The 19,034-nt window shown below is 39.8% G+C and overlaps 1 protein-coding gene across 1 annotated transcript in view; it reads right to left on the bottom strand.

Moving 5' to 3' along the window:
* The window catches only part of LOC127575493 (sodium-dependent lysophosphatidylcholine symporter 1-like), a 76,556-nt gene extending 60,323 nt beyond the window's left edge, over nucleotides 1-16,233 (bottom strand). Inside the window, 3 exon segments of the mRNA XM_052025426.1 lie at nucleotides 4,403-4,527; nucleotides 9,610-9,735; nucleotides 16,132-16,233. Coding sequence (XP_051881386.1) covers nucleotides 4,403-4,527; nucleotides 9,610-9,735; nucleotides 16,132-16,233 — 353 coding nt within the window.
* Nucleotides 16,234-19,034: the final 2,801 nt, after the last annotated feature.

Genomic DNA, 19,034 nt, shown 5'->3' with positions numbered 1-19,034 from the left:
GGTTTAATTATTAACATTTCTTAAAATAAATTAAAATACTGTGTTTCATTTTGAATGGTTTTCAATGTCAGATTCACAAACATTCAAACTATTTAACAGCCAGTTCAACCTTGGGGTGTGGGTTAGCCTAGCAAACTATTAATGCATTTCTGTGGACTGTGCTTATTCAAGGAACTACCACATGATATCATCTCAAACAAAATGGCACTGTGCAGCTGCCTAGGTTTGAACAGATTACCTTCAACAAACTGCTGCAGCAAGATCTGCACTAGGAAATCACGAATTTTGCAGACGGTCAAGCAGTGGGCAGTTCATTCAGCCAGAATATTCTGGGCCAGAGTCCTCTCTAAATCTAATTTCTTAAATCTCTAGAATAATTCATTGCTTTAATTATTCTGGCATTTAACTATCTGTTACAATGCTTTTTACTACTTCAGTAATTCAAGTATTACTGACATATCATCTACAAGAAACTCCCTTTGGAAGGCAATTTATATATGTATACAACGTGTGACTCCATTTAAGAAAATAAATGGACAATCTGTTTACTGAAGACACAAGAGACTGCAGATGCTAGAATCTGGAGCAACACAAAAAGTTGGAAGAACTCAGCAGGTCAGGCAAGGAAATGGATAGATGACATTTTGGGTCACCTCCTCAAAGAACACTATCAGGATTGTGAGACAAGATCTTCCCTTCACAAAGCCATGCTGGCTGTCCCTAATCAGTCCATGATTCTCTAAATGCTCGTAGATCCTATCTCTTAGAATCCTTTCTAACAGCTTGCCCACCACAGACATAAGGCTCACTGGTCTGTAATTCCCTGGACTATCTCTACTACCTTTTTTGAATAAGGGGACAACATTTGCCACTCTCCAATCCTCCAGTACCATTCCCATGGACAACAAGGACTCAAAGGTCCTAGCCAACAGTTCAGCAATCTCCTCCCTCGCCTCATGGAGCAGCCTGGGGAATATTCTGTCAGGCCCCAAGGACTTATCTGTCCTAAGATTTTCTAACAGCTCCAACACAACCTCTCTCTTGATATCTACATGCTCTAGAACATTAACCTTACCAACACTGTCCTCAGTGTCCCCCTCTCCTTGGTGAATACTGAAGAGAAGTATTCATTGAGAACCTCACCCACTTCCACAGCTTCCAGGCACATCTTCCCACCTTTGCCTCTAATTGGACCTACTTTTACTCTCATCATCCTTCTGCTCTTCACGTACGAGAAGAAAGCCTTGGGATTCTCCTTAACCCTACTCGCCAAAGCCATTTCATGTCCCCTTGCTCTCCTCAGCCCATTAAGTTCCTTCCTTGCTACTCTATATTCCTCACAAGCCCTATCTGATCCTTGCTGCTTACACCTTATGTATGCTGCTGCCTTCTTCCTAACTAATTGTTATACCTCTTGTCACCCATGGTTCCTTCACCCTACCATTCTTTCTCTGCCTCACTGGGACGAATTTATCCCTAACATCCTGCAAGAGATCCCTGAACATCGACCACATCTCTGTACATTTCCCTTTTTTAAAAAAAAAAGTCATCCCAATTTTCATTCTCAAGTTCTAGCCTTATAGCCTCATAATTTGCCTTTCCCCAATTAAATATCATCCTGTCCTCTTTGCTCCTATCCTTTTCCATGACAATGCTAAAGGTTATGGAGCGGTGGTCACTGTCCCCCAAATGCTCACCCGCTGAGAGATCTGTCACCTGACCCAGTTCATTACATAATACTAGATGTAATATGGCATTCCCTCTAGTTGGTCTGTCAACATACTGTGACAGAAATATGTCCTGGACACACTTAACAAACTCTTGTCCTGTCTAAACCTTTGGCACTAAGCAGGAGCCAATCAATATTTGGGAAGTTGAAGTCTCCCATGATAACAACCCTGTTATTCTTGCATCTTTCCAAAATCTGCCTCCCAATCTGCGGGGGGCCTATAGAATACTCCCAGCAGAGTAACTGCTTTCTTGTTCCTAACTTCCACCCATACTGACTCTAGCGAGAATCCTTCTACATTATCCACCCTTTCTGCAGCTGTAGTAGTATCCCTGACCAGTATTGTCACCCCTCCTCCTCTTCTTTCCACCCCCACCCCCACCCCATCCCTTTTAAAACACTGAAAACCAGGAATATTCAATATCCATTCCTGCCCTGGTGACAGCCAAGTCTCTGCAAGAGCCACAATATCATAGTACCATGTACTTATCCAAGCTCTCAGTTCATCACCCTTATTCCTGATACTTCTTGAATTTAAGTAAATGCACTTTAGCCCATTCACCTTTCTACTTTTATACCCTGTACTCTGCTTCTCCTTCCTCAAAGCCTCTCTGCATGTTAGATCTGACATGTACTCTTCATTATGGTTAATTTGCTGGCTTGGTTTCCTGGAATGCTGGGACATATGCCATAAATGAAACTTTTTTCCAACTATATATTCACACTTAAATTCCGTAGAAAAGTTGATTTGAATATGCTGCATTAAGCATAATGTGAAACAGAAGCCTTAGACACTATGGTGCCAATGGCTTAGCAAATCTGCAACAAAATTGGTGCAATGTGAGTCACTGAGATCTGAATTTCTGATCTGTTCACTTTCCTGAGCTTGCTCATGAAGTAACTTGCTCGTGTTCCGGACACATTCAGCTGCTGTATTGATCACCAAGGATGAATTGCCAGGACTTCTTTAATTTACTTTGTGGATCCAGGACAGCTAGACATGTTTCCTTTTTCACACCACACCACTGGAATGCTCTCAGCCCATACTCACCATTTACTTCAGCCTCTCTGGGCTTCCCTGAGCTACGATGTGGGTAAACTAATCCAGAGAAGCTGTTTCAATAATTTTTCCCTTTTTTTTTCCTTACCCCTCTCCCCCCACAAAAAACACCACGGCTCATTGGAATTATTCAAATGAGGTATTGGGTCCAATTGTGAATTTGCATTGAATATGATTATGTAATAGGTGGATGATTGTTGCATTCTAGTGCAAGAAATTATTATCCACAGTCAGCTTTAGGCAGCACTGGGTCACAAATATTGGGTCAGAAAGTAAATTTATTACTTTGGCAAGTTGAATTGGTAAATTGATTTATTATTGTCATGTACTGAAGTACAGTGGAAAAACTCTTGTCTTGCATACCATTCATACAGATCAATTCATTACAACAGTGCATTGAGGGAGTACAAGGTAAAACAATAACAGACATGCATTCTATGGGCAATTTCTATTATTGTTTCACAACAATAGAAAAGTTACATTGATATCAATACCTCACTAAAATTGTTGGTTATATAAAGCACCAAATAAAGAACATTATTCTATTTGTAATTACTGCACAAGGGTTCATGAACTAGCTTTTATTACCAGGAGAAAATAGAGCTCTCAGTTTAACAGACCAAAATTGCAGTTGTTTTTTTTCTACATGATGTACAATTCCTACCCATGGCAGGTTGAAAGCATGCTATAATATTGGTATTTCACTAAGACTATTCTTGTTTTTAAAAAAAACCTTCAACTTTTAAGTTCTACTAAGAGAAATTACATTCCCTGGGATAAAATGGTATTGACTAACCTTAACATAAATAAACTTTACAGTTACCCTGAAAATGTATTTCTCATGGAGTATAAAGGTAAATTTGCACTAAGGCCAAAATTATTATCTAATTTTTATTCATGTTTGACCTATTTGAACAAGTGCCTCATTCAAATCTCTCTATTAGTTTGGAGTAAGTTTTCCGGATTTGCCTTTCCTGAACAATGGAATGTAGAAACATGATCAGTCATTCTGTCCCTGTAACCTATTCTGTTATTTTGTGAGATCATGATGGAGATGGATCTGCATCTTGATCAATTTGCTTTGGCTCAATTTCCCTTATTACACATGTTGAGCAAAAATCTTCCTACCTTGGATCTGAAACTAACTGAGATTGCATCTACTGCTGTTTATGGGAGTGATTTCCACATACCCTTTTGGGAAAAGAGTTGCTTCCTACTTTCCTGAATAACTGGCTCTGATTTCAAGGTTGTGCTTTGACGTTCTAGACTCCCTCATCAGAAGAAAAAAACAGTGCCGTTCAGTCTACCCTATCAATTCCTTTCAAAACTTCAAATCATTCTTAACTACTGATATTCCAGAGAATTGTAGCAAATCTGCTCACCTTGCTGAAAGGCCAACATGTCCTTAAGGTACCACTTACTAACTTTATATACCCGATACTAGCATGGTCCTCATCCATTGAGTTCCTACTAGATGAGAGGCAGGATTAGCCTGTTAGTTGCATCTTTGATTTGGTGATCATCATAATGTCAGTGCTCTCTGAGGTTTGATCCCAAAACATGACAATCCCTTGTATACACCTCCTTTTATAATATTTATAAAGCTTACTTACCAGGGCATTAATCTCCCGATCTTTGTCCATTTGCTTTTACTGATTAAATATCCAACAGCTGGATCAGTAATGGCATCCCAAGCTCTTCCAATGAATAGAACTAAGGAAGCATGAAATGGAGTTATCTGAAAATAAAAATGAAAAAATACTTTTAAGAATAAGCAGAAAGTCTCACAACTAATGTAACATAAGCAAAGAGTCTGGCTGAGCAAGAGTCCTCACTATTCACTTCTGTACTTTGAATTTAAATAGTGAAAAGACTAACTTCCTTTTCTGATGTCCCTGAGGATCCTACATGGAACCACAGCAACTTCAATGCAATTACAGTGGATATTGATATGTAATAGAAGTCCAGCAGTCACTCGGGTCACAAGAATGGGATTCACAGGAAATTTGAAAAATAATGGTTTTCTTAAATAGGGAAATGAGTAAAATGGACTCAATTTCTGGCAAAACTGTGGCCTGCTATTTTTCAATGGCATGCTCCATTAGAATGGCACAGATTTTTCAGGATAATTTGACATGTGTGACCACAGTCAAATTTCCTGATATCCTTTCTGCTGCCCCATGGTGGTGATCACCAAATCAGTGAGAAAATCACAAGCTTCAGTATGCACTATTAATTTAACAGGGGCGCTGCCATTTTTTTGGAGCTCAACACTGCAAGGTATAGCATTCCAGTAGCTTGTATTGACAGTATGCTTCTGAATCCAACCTTGAAGTGCAAGCAGATTAAATGTATAGTTCTGCAATGTTATGTAGGCATGTGAGGTGCTAAAAATCGTCCTTGTTTATTTGTGTACTGTCTCAAGGTGATATTTAAATCTTGTTGGCATTCACTGTAAGATTACTTGTGGGAAAGATGAATGAAATGTGGATGTTGGTAAAGCACTAGATTTTGTTTTAGACCTGCAACATTAGCTTTGGATATGGGATAGTGCATTGCATAATTTAGCTGTTCTTGAAGTAAGAGCTGAAATCTTACTTTGCAGCATTTCCTAAATAAAATCTCCTGAGCAGTACCTTTGGAAAAAGGACCAGTTTTGCTCCTATCTCTTGTACGTTCCTGATCTTCAAGCCTCAAAAGTTTCAGATTGGGACTATATCTCACTGGATATTCCACCCACACTAAGGAAGCATCTGCTAAATATTATACTAAGCTGGCCTTGCAAACTAAAACCTGGTCAGCACTCCTCAGAATATCTGTGCCTATGTTTTTGGCCTATCAAACAAATTATGTGGGGTTCAAACTGCTTTAAAACACAGGTCCTGATGCAGGGTGTCAACCCAAAACATCAACAATTTCTTCCTTCCCACAGATGCTACTCAATGCTCTGAGTTCCTCCAGCAGTTTGTCTTTTGCTCCAGATTTCAGCATCTGCAGTCTCATCTCCAAATTCCTTTTGAAGTGTAATCACTGTTCTAATCTAGCCAACATGCACAGTGAATGTTCACAACAGCAATGTGATACAGAAAATCTGGTTTTGTGGTTTAATTGAGGAATAAATATTCATCAGGATGCTGGAATTAATTTCCCAGCTCACCTTTTGAAGTCATGTCTTACATCCACCTAAATGACAGATGGGCCCATTAGTTTAACATATCACATGAAAGATGATACTTCTGATGATGCAGTAATCCTGCAGTATTACACTGGGGTGTCACAGTAGTTTTGTGCACTCACATCTAGTGTTCCTGGAGCAGGAATTTGAACTCTCAGCCTTCAGTTTTAGATAAGAATGCTGCAAACTCGCCTGGATGACAGTAAAATCTGTGATATAACTGGATGTTTCCAAGGTTTGTAAACTGAAAATAAAATGTTACCAAAAATTGTGCAATAATCTATGCAACTGGAATTGTGCAGGTACATGCAATGGGAAGAGCTTTGGCCAATTAATTATACGAAAGCACTGATAAACACACAGCAGCATGAGGAATATGATTCTGGATAAAGGCCAGATTCAGAGCAACAGATATGGAATTTGTCAGGTGCATCTTTTTCCAAATCATCATTATCTATAACAAATGATTTTCCCTCTGTCAGGGGATGCTTGTTGATAATTGCAAAGAGTTCAATTATGTTCACTACTCTTTAGAAGATGAAACAGTGTTTGGAAAATATCCAGGATTAGACCTACTAAAAGCAGGCGATATTCACACTTGATATCAATCACCTTTGACGAGATTACACTCAACTATCTTTCCATAATCTTCATTACCATCAACAAGCCATTACCAAATGCTTTCCCACTAATATCCAGCTAGTTCAAGTGGACTAACCAAATCAATAATTTTTTGGAAAGACTATAGCAGAACCTGGGTAATCTGGGGTGAGTGGTCCCTCCATTATCAAGTCTCAGATCTAACAACAGCTGTTACAAAGCCTAAACTCTAGGCAGGGGAGTTCTTCCCAAGCAACATCACAAAAACAGATTAGTTTTTAATCACATTACTAGTTGAAGCTAGCTGCCTGCAAATTGAATACTGCATTTCCTACGATATAGACTACATTTCAAAAGCATTTCATTGGCTGCAAACCCCTATGGGATGTTATGAAAGAGATGAAAAGCGCCATACAAGTTCAAAAGCAAAACACGACAAATGCTCAATCTGAAATACATACAGAAAATGCTACGGTACCTGTGGAGAGAGAAACAGAGTCATTCATTTGTCAGAGTTCTCCACAGATGCTGACTAGTTCTAATGTTTTTTTAATATATTCCATGTAAATTCAAGTCTTTCGTTCTCACTTTATACACTATCTGAAAAAGAATCCATTGATTGGCAACTCTGGATTGGTCTTATATTTGGTATTTTCCAAAAGTAGTGCACTGCTTTGACATAAACTATTTTGGCATACATTCAAACATTGTGGCACTGCGAGCATAAAGGACAATAACTGGTACAGCACATGAACACCATCACCTTCAGTTCTGCACCTTGTTTCAAGGGAGAATTCTGCTTGTGCCACCGTTACAAGATCTTCAAAATGTTTGTTTTTGTTCTAATTGTGTTCTTTCATGAAAAAATTGTGTAACAGTTTGTTTTTCTTGTGGATGCTGCTGTAAGTTTTTAATTGCACCTGTGCATACATGTACATATGACAATAAACTTGACTTTGACTTTGTTAATAAAAAGGTTCAGCAAGATCTTCTGATGGAAATCTCAGACAGAGAATTATTGTGGGCAAGCTAGGTTCACCCACATTAGCAGGAATAAATTTGTCCAAAAGGGGATATCAGATTATAATAAAAACCTGATGCTCAGTGCTGTGGGACACATACATTCAGAAAAGCTGGTTGGAAGAAAACATTTTGATGTTTCAAAACCCTATCCCATCAGAGGTACGCACAGGAATTTAACATTGGCTTCTGAAGCCACATATGACAGAGTTCTTACTTGTATAGAGTCAACATGTGCACAGACATCTACAAGCTCATGTTAGGTATAATTTTTTAGATGACTATTGAGGGGTGGATGGGGACCTGACTCTGCTTACCCTTACTTTATTGCAAGAGGCATGAAGTGTAAAAGTAGGGAAGTTTTGATGCAACTTTACGGAGCACTGATGAGACCACACCTGGAATGCTGGATTTGGTTTTCATGTTTATGGAAGCACATACTTGTCTGGAGACAGTGCAAAAATATTCACTAGGCCAAGTCCTGGGATGGCAGGATTGACATAAGAAGAGTTGAACTGGTTGGGCCTATATTCATTGGAGTTTAGAGAATGAGAGGTGACCTTATGGAAACATACAAGATTCTGAAGGAGAGTTACTGCGTGGGTGCTGAGAGATTATTTCCCCCAGCTGGGTATCGAGAATTAGGCAGTGTTCTTTCAGAGTAAGGGGGGTCATGCATTTCAGATGGAAACAAAGAGGAATTAGTTCCCTTTGATGGTCGTGAATCTCTGGAAATCTCTACCCCAGGAAGACATGGACATAAGGTCATTGAAGATAATTAAACTATAAGGGAATCAGTAGGTGTGGGGAGAGTGTAGGAAACTGGTGTTGAGAGCAAAATTTAATCAGCCATGATTTTTTTTATTGGTGGAGCTGGCATAAGGGGCTAAGCTGACTTCTGCTCCTCATTAATTCATCCTTACTTGCACGCTTCCTGTGTCCCTAATGACAAAAACTGGCAAAGTTTTGTGTGGAGGTCAAAAGTTTAATTTAATAATTTTTGTCACCCAAAGCACAGCTTCCATCACGTGGGGAGAATACAGAGAATTCTGTTGCATGCCCAGTAAATAAACAACTCCTTGCTGTGGTAGACTTGAGGGAGAGGAAAGGGGGAACAAATCAGCTTTTTATTCAGCCTTGCTTCATTGCCATGGACATCCCTGTGGTTACATGAGTAGGTAGACTAAGCAAACTATTTATCGTAATATAGTGCAGGAAGTTGTAAGAAGACTTGGAGAAATCACAGACACAAATATAAGAGCTGCTTCTCTATTGCAGAGGAAAGAATATAATAAACCTTTTTAGCAAATTGCTAGTCAAACAGGGCCCCAATTCAAGACCTCACTTAATATAACACATGCCCAATCTGAATAGAATTCTGACCCATTGATTTAATACTATTGATTGCAACTTCTGTATCTCCAATGAGTCCACAGACTTTAAGGTCTTAACATATTTTAAATCATTCACTGTCAATGGAGTGACTATGTCAATTTGATTATACTATAGATATAGTGCTGCACTTCTCATATGGGTAAAGTCCCTGTTGATTTGTAAACTGTTAGTTCTCTTCTCTATTTTAATGGAAGGATCTGTGTTGTTTCATTTTTGTTTTCATTAAAGCAGCTGCACTTGTTTCAACTGAATTAGAATCACCCAGTTGTATTGCTATTTGTTTGGCTCAATAAATGTTTTCTTTCCAAAAGGATGACAAACAGTTCATTGGATTGAATAGTATATTGTTGACTCTGTAAAGCATGCATTTTCAATCAATTTGTACATTAGAACTAGGGTTTTGTGACCATGGTTTTAGTCACAATGTGAACCTTTGTCAATTTATGTCACACTGCCGATTTAGAGACAGTGAGTGAACTCTCTAGTTCAACTTTTGAACTAAATATAACCCCACTGTGACTGCTGGCAACTTCCATTGGTAATAGTAGTTATTAGTTCTCAAAAAGATAAAATGCAGTTATTTCCAAAGATTATTTTATGCAGGTCTATCCTTTTCCTAAATATACCCACCTGTGCTACATCAAGTAGATAAATTTGCAGGAAGAATCCTATTGCAGTTCCAACCACCTCATATGGAGCACCTCCAATTGCAAAACATAATTTGCTGCATATAGACAATTTTCTTGAAGTTTTGGCCTAAAGCAGACAAATATTATTATCATTATCACTATAACCACACTTTGGAAACTGATCTAACACATTATTTTAAAATATAAACAATTCAAAATAGACTTGGTGCATAGATAAAGGGCATTTTGTTTCTTGTCCAACATTATGACATCTCAAAAGTACTACAAAACCATCCTAACAAGGACAAGGAAGGTGTTATTTTCATTGTTTTCTCTGTGACATAAGCAGCTGCACTTGTTTCAAGTTCATCCCCCAATTTAGGCTAACTAAAGTTGGTCTTAGCCAGGTTGATAGTGTGGCAAAAGAATTTGGATTAATTTCAGTTTTCCTCAACTAGACTAGGAAGTATATGTGTGCGCAATGTGTAAAGGCTTGAACACAAAAATCTGAACTAGTGCTGCATCATTGTACCACACATGAATTTTTCAGAAGAGATATTTAAATGAGGCCCACCTGCCCTGTCGGGTAGATGCAAAAGACCCCACAGTAGTTCTTCAAGGAATAACAAGGGAGTTAATACATTTTGCCCTAACCAATATTTAATCCACAATCAACATCACATAAACAGATAGAGTAGTTTCTCCATTTCTGTTTGTGGGATGCACAATTGGTCACTGCTATTCCAAAAGTGACTTCAGCTCAAAAATAATGTATTGGCTGTAAAGCATTTTGAGACACTCTGAATATATATACATTCTTGTCAAATATAGGAATATACAACAGAGAATAACACAGGTACTAGAAGTGATATGGCTCCATTCCATTACTGCAAGCTAGAAAAAATACAATCAATAAAATGGTATTCCCTTAGTCGGTCTGTTATAAACAATTCCTGCGCAAAACAACACTGCAGCTGAGCTCAGTAATTCAGCTGGCAAAAAGCTATTTTGAGCTGTCACATCCATGAATAGAAAGACTGGAAACAGCACAATATTTATAAAAACTGTCAAGTATAATAGAAATTAAAGCTATATCTCACCATACAATCAATCTGAATTAGGTTGTGATCCTAATTCAAGGATGTGATTGTGCTGGAGAGAGTGCAGAGGAGATTCACCAGGATGTTGCCTGATTTGGAGGACTTCAGTTATGGGAAGAGGTTTGATAGGCTGAGCTTGATTTCCCTGGAGTGAAGGAGGTTGAGGGCTGACCTGAAAGGGTAGATAGCCAAAATCTTTTTTCCCATGGTGGGGTAACAAAAAAAAGAGGGCATAGGTTTAAGGTGAGAGGAAAGAGTTTTAAAGAGGAGCTGAGGGGTAAGTTTCTTTTTTACACAGAGAGTTCCATATCTGGAACCTGTTGCCAGAAGAGATGGTGGAATCAAATAAAATTACTATGTTTAAGAAGCCTTTAGACAGACACTTTAATAGGCAAGACACAGAAGGATACCATCATAATGAGTGGAAATGGGATTAGTGTGGGCGAGCAAAAAACTTGGCATGGACCAGATGGGCTGAAGGGCCCACTTCTGTGCTGTACAACTCTATGTCTCCATGGGGTTCTTCATCAAAGATGAAGTTTCAACTTTGGAACACATTTTAAAGTCATACACGAGTTTCAGTCACAGGAAAGGAAATTGTAAGACTTAGAAATTTACTGGTTCTATGCCTGGTTTATGGACATAGAATTTATGCCTGAATCCCAATGTAGATAGAAACAATAGGAATAAGAGTGGGTCCTCAAACCTATTCCACCATTCAATGAGATAATCTATGTCCAAACTCCATAGACCTACCCTTCCTGTTTCTCCCAATATCTTTGGTTAACAATAATTTATCAATGTCAGATGCAAGTGAACAGACCAGGACATGGCAGATGAAACATAATGGAGAAAAATGTGAAGTCTTCTACCTTGATAGAAAAAAAATTTAAAAAGCATTGTATTTTTAGATGGTAAGAGATTGAAATGTATTCATATTCAGAGGGACCTCGGTCTCTTTGTAATATGAATTATTTAAAGTTAAAATGGAGGTACGGCAAGTAGTGAGGAAAGCAAACAGTATGTTGGCCTTTTTTAGAAGGGAATTTGAAGAGAAGAGTAAACATGTCTTACAGCAATTTAGAGCCCACACTTGGAATATTGTGTATAGGTCATGACTTCCTACTTAAGAATTTTCTTCTCTTAGAGGGAGTGCAGCAAAGGCTCACCAGATCAGTTTTTGGGATGGCGAAAATTGTCCATTGCGGAGAGATTAACCAGACAGGGCCTAGGCTCTCTAGAATTTAGAAGAATGGGAGGTGGTCTCACTGAAACTTGAAAAAATTGACAGGGTAGGTACAGGGACAATATATGCCTTGGCCTGGATATCTGGAACCAGAGGTCAAAGCCTCAACATAAGGGGTTCACCAATCAGGACTCAGATGAGAAGAAAATTCATCACCCAGAGGAACAGCAAATCTTCAGAAGTCTCTACACTGAAAGGGCACAGCTCAACAGACTTTTTGATATTAAGGCAATCATGGAATATGGGCAGATGGTGCCAAGGCAAAAGATCAGTGATGATCGTTTTGAATAGTGGAACAAGTAAAAGGGGCTAAATGGCTAACTCCTGCTTGAATCTATGTTTTTCTTTAAAATTAACAACTGACCCAACATCAATTTCCATTTGTGGATGAGAGTTCAAAAGCTCTGCCATCTACAACATGTGGGAGTGTTTCCCAAGTTCATTTCTGAAAAGATTGAGTGAAAGAGGTTGATCTGAAAGCCCTGGTTAGATCATTGTGTGATCTAACTAGGGCTTTGAATAGTTGGAGCATAACTTCTACCTTCTAGTCCCCTAGTTTTAAGGCCAACTTTCCGTTTATCCTTTATGGAATATTTTCCATACCTGACCATAGTACTTTAATGACCCATGCAATTCTGCTGTTTCTATTTTGAATCCATTTAGAAAGTACTCAGTTCAATCATATTTAGTTCCAAAATGGATGACCTCACAAATGCCTACATTGAAATCCATTTACCATGTTTATGGCTATTCATTTTATCTTTTACTAGGCTATATCTTCTAGTGACTAGTTTGGCCGAGCATAGCACAACATCTCTCCAAGCTTTTTGATAAGTTCTACCTCTACTGCTGCCTGGACAGTCAATAAGGCCCTGACTCCAGGCTTACCGACTGTTAAAGTTGTCACTGAGAACTTGTTTGTGACAACGGCTCAAAACTATTAAATATACTACCTTTTAAAACAAAATTATTAAAAACACAACAATAATTAAATAAATTTAAATCAAAAAAGAAATTAATTTAAACATCCCTTCTGTCCACAACCACATTCAATGAGGCTGCAAGAATTCAATGGAAATCTAATGAACTCTGGGGGAAAAAAAAGTGCTGGAAATCTAAGGAGATCTGCATACATCTGTTGGACTCCATGAGGAAGCACAAGTGTCCTAGCATCCCTTGGCTGACTTATCTACAATTCTCTGTTTTTCTCTCTCATCTTCTTCAAAGAGTGGCATGCATTCTTTTCCAAAACAAGGGAAAGGTTTCTGAGAAAGATGTGTAAAATTTGGTCATGTGTAGTGTTCCCCATTGCTTTCTTCAAAATCCTTGAACGGAAGCCATCTGGTCCAGGGGTTTTATCATTCTTTATTGCCTTTACTTTCTTCATTACTATTATTCTGTTGTTTACATTTACTTTGACGTCCATGTCCCTGATTCATGATTACATTCCTTAGATTATCCAGTATGCCAGCCTCTTCCTCTATTATAAGTACTGGCATAAAATCATTATTTAACATATCCAGCCCACCCCCTTTTCTCCAATAAAATTGTAAAGTGTTTTTCCATTGATTTTGAGTTTGTTTCCAATATTCATATTCGTGGCTCTTACTAATTGTTTTGTTTTTTTTGCTTTGTATTCCTTCTAATCACCAATATCTGTGCCACTTTTTATTGTACACTTAAGTGTTACGTTATTTCTTATCTCTTTAATTGTGCTTGATTGCAAATTTCTGCGTTGAATATATTGTATGATTCTGACTCCATTGCTCTCTGTGTAATGAATTCCAAAGAATTCCTCCCCATCTCTGTCTTAAATGGATGATACCTTATTCTGAAATTATTCTCCCTGTTTCTAAGGTACTCCTACCGGGTGGGGGAGTTCTCAGCATTCACCCTGTCAATACCCTCAGAATCTACATACTTCAATAAGATCACCTCTCATTCTTCTAAACTCCAATAAGAATATGCCCAATTTGCTTATCCTCTCTTGGTAGCTTAATCCCTTCTTCCCAGGAATCAACCTTGTGAATCTTCTCTGCACTACTTTGAATGCAAGTATATTCATTAATGGTCCCACTACCTCCCTGTAAAGTTGAATCAGAACATTCCTATTTTCTGCTCCATATTCCTCATACAAAAGCCAACATTCCTTTGGCCTGCCAAACTAATTGTTGTATGTGCATGCCAGTCTGTCGTAATTTATGCACCAGGATCCCCAGATCTCTTGACACTGTAACATTTTGTCACCTAATTTTCCTTCTCATTCTTCCTTACCGAAGTGGATAACCTCACATTTGCCTATATTTTACTCATCTGCTGATATCTTGGTCGCTCATTTAATTTACCTATATCCCTTTGCAGGCTTTTTATATTGTCCACACAGTGTGCTAACCCATCCTCTTTGTATCATCAACAAGTTTGGCCACAATATACTTGGTCACTTTATCTAAATCCTTAATGTAGATATTTGAGGCCCTACCACTGATTCCAGTGTCATCCCACTCATTATCAATCTGAAAATGATTCTCCATTTTGTCTCCTAACCTACTGCCCTGGAATTCCCATTAAAATCAATGGGGCTCAGACCCTACATGGTCTTTCCTGATGCAGGATCCCATCACAATTCCTCAGTGTAATGCTGGGGAATCTCCCAAAAAATGTATTTCACTCTATATGCAGTCCAGTGACAAAGTGCAGTGACCAATTCAGTGCCATTTGTCACTAAACAAGGCCTCAGACTTTATGTTCTGCGGCTCATGCCTGGAAGTCTGAGACTCAACGTTTCAACGGCTGTCGCCTAGCAGATCCCATATAGCAGGATTCACCATATTGTTGCAAATTGAGGCGAATACAAATTGAGTGAGCAAGGCCAGTTTCAACTACTTTTGCCAATCCAGGCTGTGATTTACTGCCTCATGTATCCTAAACGTGTGATCGGTTTCTTCGGGCTGCCCTTAAAGAAAAAGAGACCAGTAGAGAGAAAAAAAGAGCTTGCAAAGGGGGAATTCTGGACCTTGGCTGGATGCGTGGCCACCAGTGGTGGGTGAGTCCACAGCTGGACGAGCGCGGAGATTACGGACCATATTCAGGCTGGAGGGATTTCCACAGGAGGACGGGAATAAGGCCATGGAGAGATCTGAAAACAAGACTGAGAATTTTACAGCTGAGAAGCTGCCCAATTGGGAGCTGGTCCGAGGGTAACAGATGAAGAGACTTGGTAGGAATATGGACTGGGTGTGAGTTGAAGTACATCTCTGAGGTACAGCAACAGAAATGTTGGGTGGGGTGGAAAGTGTAGGGAATGATGTAGCATTTTCCCCAACAGCTTTCCAAGTTAGCATTTATCTCTTCTGACCATGGAAGTAACTCATTAAACGTTGGTTAGCGTGTGCCGCTGTTTCTCAACCTGACTCTGCTGCCCTTATTTAAATTCCCTCGCCGGCACTCTTGCTCTAGGCAGTGCGGTCTGTTCACATATTCACCGGCGGGTGTACACCACCGCCTCGCCAAGCGCAACAGGTCACATTTTGCACCATAATATCCGAAATCTTAGCCCAGGCTCTGCTAGAATATCACTGAAACATTCAGTTTCTCTCTCCACAGACGCTGCCTGACCCGGTGAGTGCTTCCAGCAATTTGTGTTTTGTGTTTGTTCTCAATATCCCGTTTGAGGAAATATCGTCAACGTCTGGGCTTTGGACAATAGCTGAACATTTCATTTCCCTCCATCTCCACCAATCGCGCTCAAAGTGGAGTTCAGTTCTACTGGGGAGATAACTCATCTCTTTCGTCTGGGGAGGGGAAATTATTCAACACCTCTCCTGCTTTTAAGAAAGCAGTTAACATAACCATCATTTCTTGGATTTTCCCTAGTGTTTGACATTCAGGAAAACCAACATATTCATTTGTCTATGGTTGGCTGTTTTCTTAAACGTGGAAGTAATAAACGCTGCTTTGACGACATGGAGCTTTATAAATACAAGTCGTGGGTGTCAAGCTTAAGGGAGAATCCATCACAGTAAAAACCGAAACCAGAAAAGCCATGCAATGGTTTCCTACCGGGAACCGAACAGATAAAGCCCGATCAGTTACTGAAATGCTTAATGTCAGCTCCGGCTGATATTCATACTGGGCACAGTCTGCGGGGCTGATCTTTCGGAAAGATAGAAGTATTTACCTTATCCAATCGCGGGCTGCCCTCGCAGCTGATGTATTTTACTAGTGTGTGTTTTGAACGTTCGGACGCTTCTTCCTCTCCGTGAATCATTTCGCTGGCCATCTATTCGGAGGCTGCAGCCAGCGGTGCGGTCCCCTGCCCCCCTCTGCACGGTGTTCACTGCGACCCTTCACCCAGCCTGGTCAACTCAGTCTGCGGGCATCCGGCAACATCCAGATCATAGCAGGTAGACACACACTGTCCACCTTTAATATAAACACTGCCTATTACACTGTCCGCCTATAGTACACAATGATCGTCTGCAATACGCACTGTCCTCCGCTGCTGCACGATTCCTTTAACACACATAGTGCACATTGTCTGGTAATTGTACCTAACCTCGCTCTTCAACACAAATTGTCCGCCTAAAATACATAGTACCTATCAGGCCATTATACAGAATCTCAATCTATAAATGCCCACTTTTAATACACACTGCCACCTGTGATAGATACTGCTCACCTATGGTACAGTGATTGTCTCCCGGTGGTACACCACGTTCTTCCTCAGCATATTTCACCTACCTATTGTATAATGCAAGCTCTATCTGTAATGCACACTACATATAACACATACTCTCTATCTGTCTGTAGTACACAATGTCTGTCTGTAACATGCATTGTCCTCCTATAATACACACTAAACTTGCTGATAATCACGTATGTCAATTCTTCTGCAATCTCAAGATCATCTATGGCCCAAACACCCAAGGTCCCATCACATTGAGGGCCAAGAGTGGAGAAGAGCCTCGCAAGGATGGAAGCCTTCAAAGAGTTGCCATCCAAGACTCTCTCCATGACTCCCATCTATGACTTTATCCCACAGCAAATTATCCTGTCCAGCCTCACTGCCACCACAGAATGACAAGTTGAAAAGACCACATGCCCACTGAAAAATATCAAGGCCTGCTGAGATTTTAAGACTTGGTGGAGAAGAAGATTAGACACATATCCACAGCCTCATTCCAATACCTGGGAAGAGAAGGAATGCTAGGCGTCCTCAAAGATGCTATAACTGTGACAATCTTTAAAAAAAAAGACATCGGATTGCACTAACCACAGAGGGAAAGTCATTGCATAGGTTCTCCTCAACTGCCTCTTCTCAGTGGCTGAAAAGTTGGTCCCTGAATCACTGAATCCCAGGAGTCCTGAAGAAGTGTCCTGACCCGAAACGTTGACCGCCTGCTTCTCTCCCTGGATGCTGCCTGGCCTGCTGAGTTCCTCCAGCATCATCGTGTTTTTCATCCCTGAATCACTGCATGGATTCTGTCCATCTAGAAATCCAATTGACGTGATATTCACTACACAAGATCTCCAACTGCATTAATCATTATATGTGACCATTTTTGACCTCACATTGCCCTTTACTCTGACAATTCAGAGGGAGTGTGGAGTATCCTTAACAAATTTGGTGACACTCAGTAATTAGTCCCTGTCTTACATCTGCAATATGATGGCACGTTAGCAGTAATTTTAACTAATGGTCCCAATCTCAGTGCAGACTAGCATCAAGAAGTTGGCCATATTTGAAATGGCCACTTTGTCCTCCAGCTGGGTGGAAACAAGGGTCCAGCTTCCTAATCTAATTAGTTTAGAGGGATCTGGGTGGATATTAAATGTGGACCCAGTAAGGTTGGGACTGGTCTTGCTCTTTATCACTCTTCTCTTTATCACTGCATTGATTTACTCATGAAGAATGGTGATTTGTTTAGGAGCTTGACAAATCACCATTCTTCATGTGAAATATTGCTCAAGCAAGCATGACCATGAACAGGAAAGTAGCTGGAAAGAATGATGAATAGTTGAGTTTCCCACCAAAACATGTAGATAGCAAGCTCAGAGATCACAAGTCTAAAGAAAAATGAAAATTGATCAATTTCGTCCGTGTCATAAAGCAAATGGCGTTCACAGTGCCTCTTGTCATCTTGAATTTTCAAGATCAAAAGATCTGACATGCGAACACAGGCAAATAATTTCAAAAGGTCCAATTACCTCAAAAACTAATTAGTAATTAGGAAGTCAACCAAAAAATGATGAGGCAATTTTTTTCATCCATAGATTTGAGGGCATTGTGAACAACTGTTTAAGGAATGCAACTAATAGGCACAGTGTACCTGAGACCAGAAGGTGACTAGAGGCTTACTTACTACAACACAGAAGGAGGTTACTTGGCCCATCAGTTCCATGCTAGCTCTCAGCAGAGCAGTCTTATCAGTCCCATTCCCGCTTCTCACTGAACCCATATTCTCTCACATATCCTTCAATTCCTTTTGATACTTCCTTTTGCCATGTAACTACACAAGAGATAATTTACAGTAACTGATTAACCAACCAGCACATCTTTGGGATGTGGGAGGAAACTGAAACACTCAGGCTTTGGCGGGGGGGGGGGGGGAGGGAAGCGGGTGAATTCATGCAGTAACAAGGAGAACATGGAAACTACACATAGGCATTTCTGGGCAAGAGATAAAGCTGAGAGCAACGTGAAATGCAGAGCAACTCATATCACATCAATTTCTCCTCCTCCCACCACATCCACAAATCACATGTATTCTAACTCTATGAAGAGGGCTGTTAGGTGCTTTCAACCATACCCAAGCAAAGTCCCAATAGACAGCCCTCCAGTCTACTTACTCCTCCACAAACAGCAGGTCTAAAGATAAATTTGTCCTCAGTCACAAGTACTAAACATACAACATACTAGTAGCTGCATGTTCTATTCCTTTTCTGAAATTTGGCTTCATTGACTTCAATGCGTCCAATTTTTGGAAGCAGAGTACAAAGCATAATTGGTGCCAAATTGAGTAGGTAGTGAGTACAACCAAGGACTATTTTTTTCCCCAAGGAGCGGAAAGCCTCCTCAAA

The sequence above is a fragment of the Pristis pectinata genome, chromosome 10 (assembly GCF_009764475.1).
Source record: "Pristis pectinata isolate sPriPec2 chromosome 10, sPriPec2.1.pri, whole genome shotgun sequence".
Classification (NCBI taxonomy): domain Eukaryota; kingdom Metazoa; phylum Chordata; class Chondrichthyes; order Rhinopristiformes; family Pristidae; genus Pristis; species Pristis pectinata.
The sequence above is the reverse complement of the archived record's forward strand: the minus strand, read 5'-3'. Positions and strand labels throughout refer to the sequence as shown.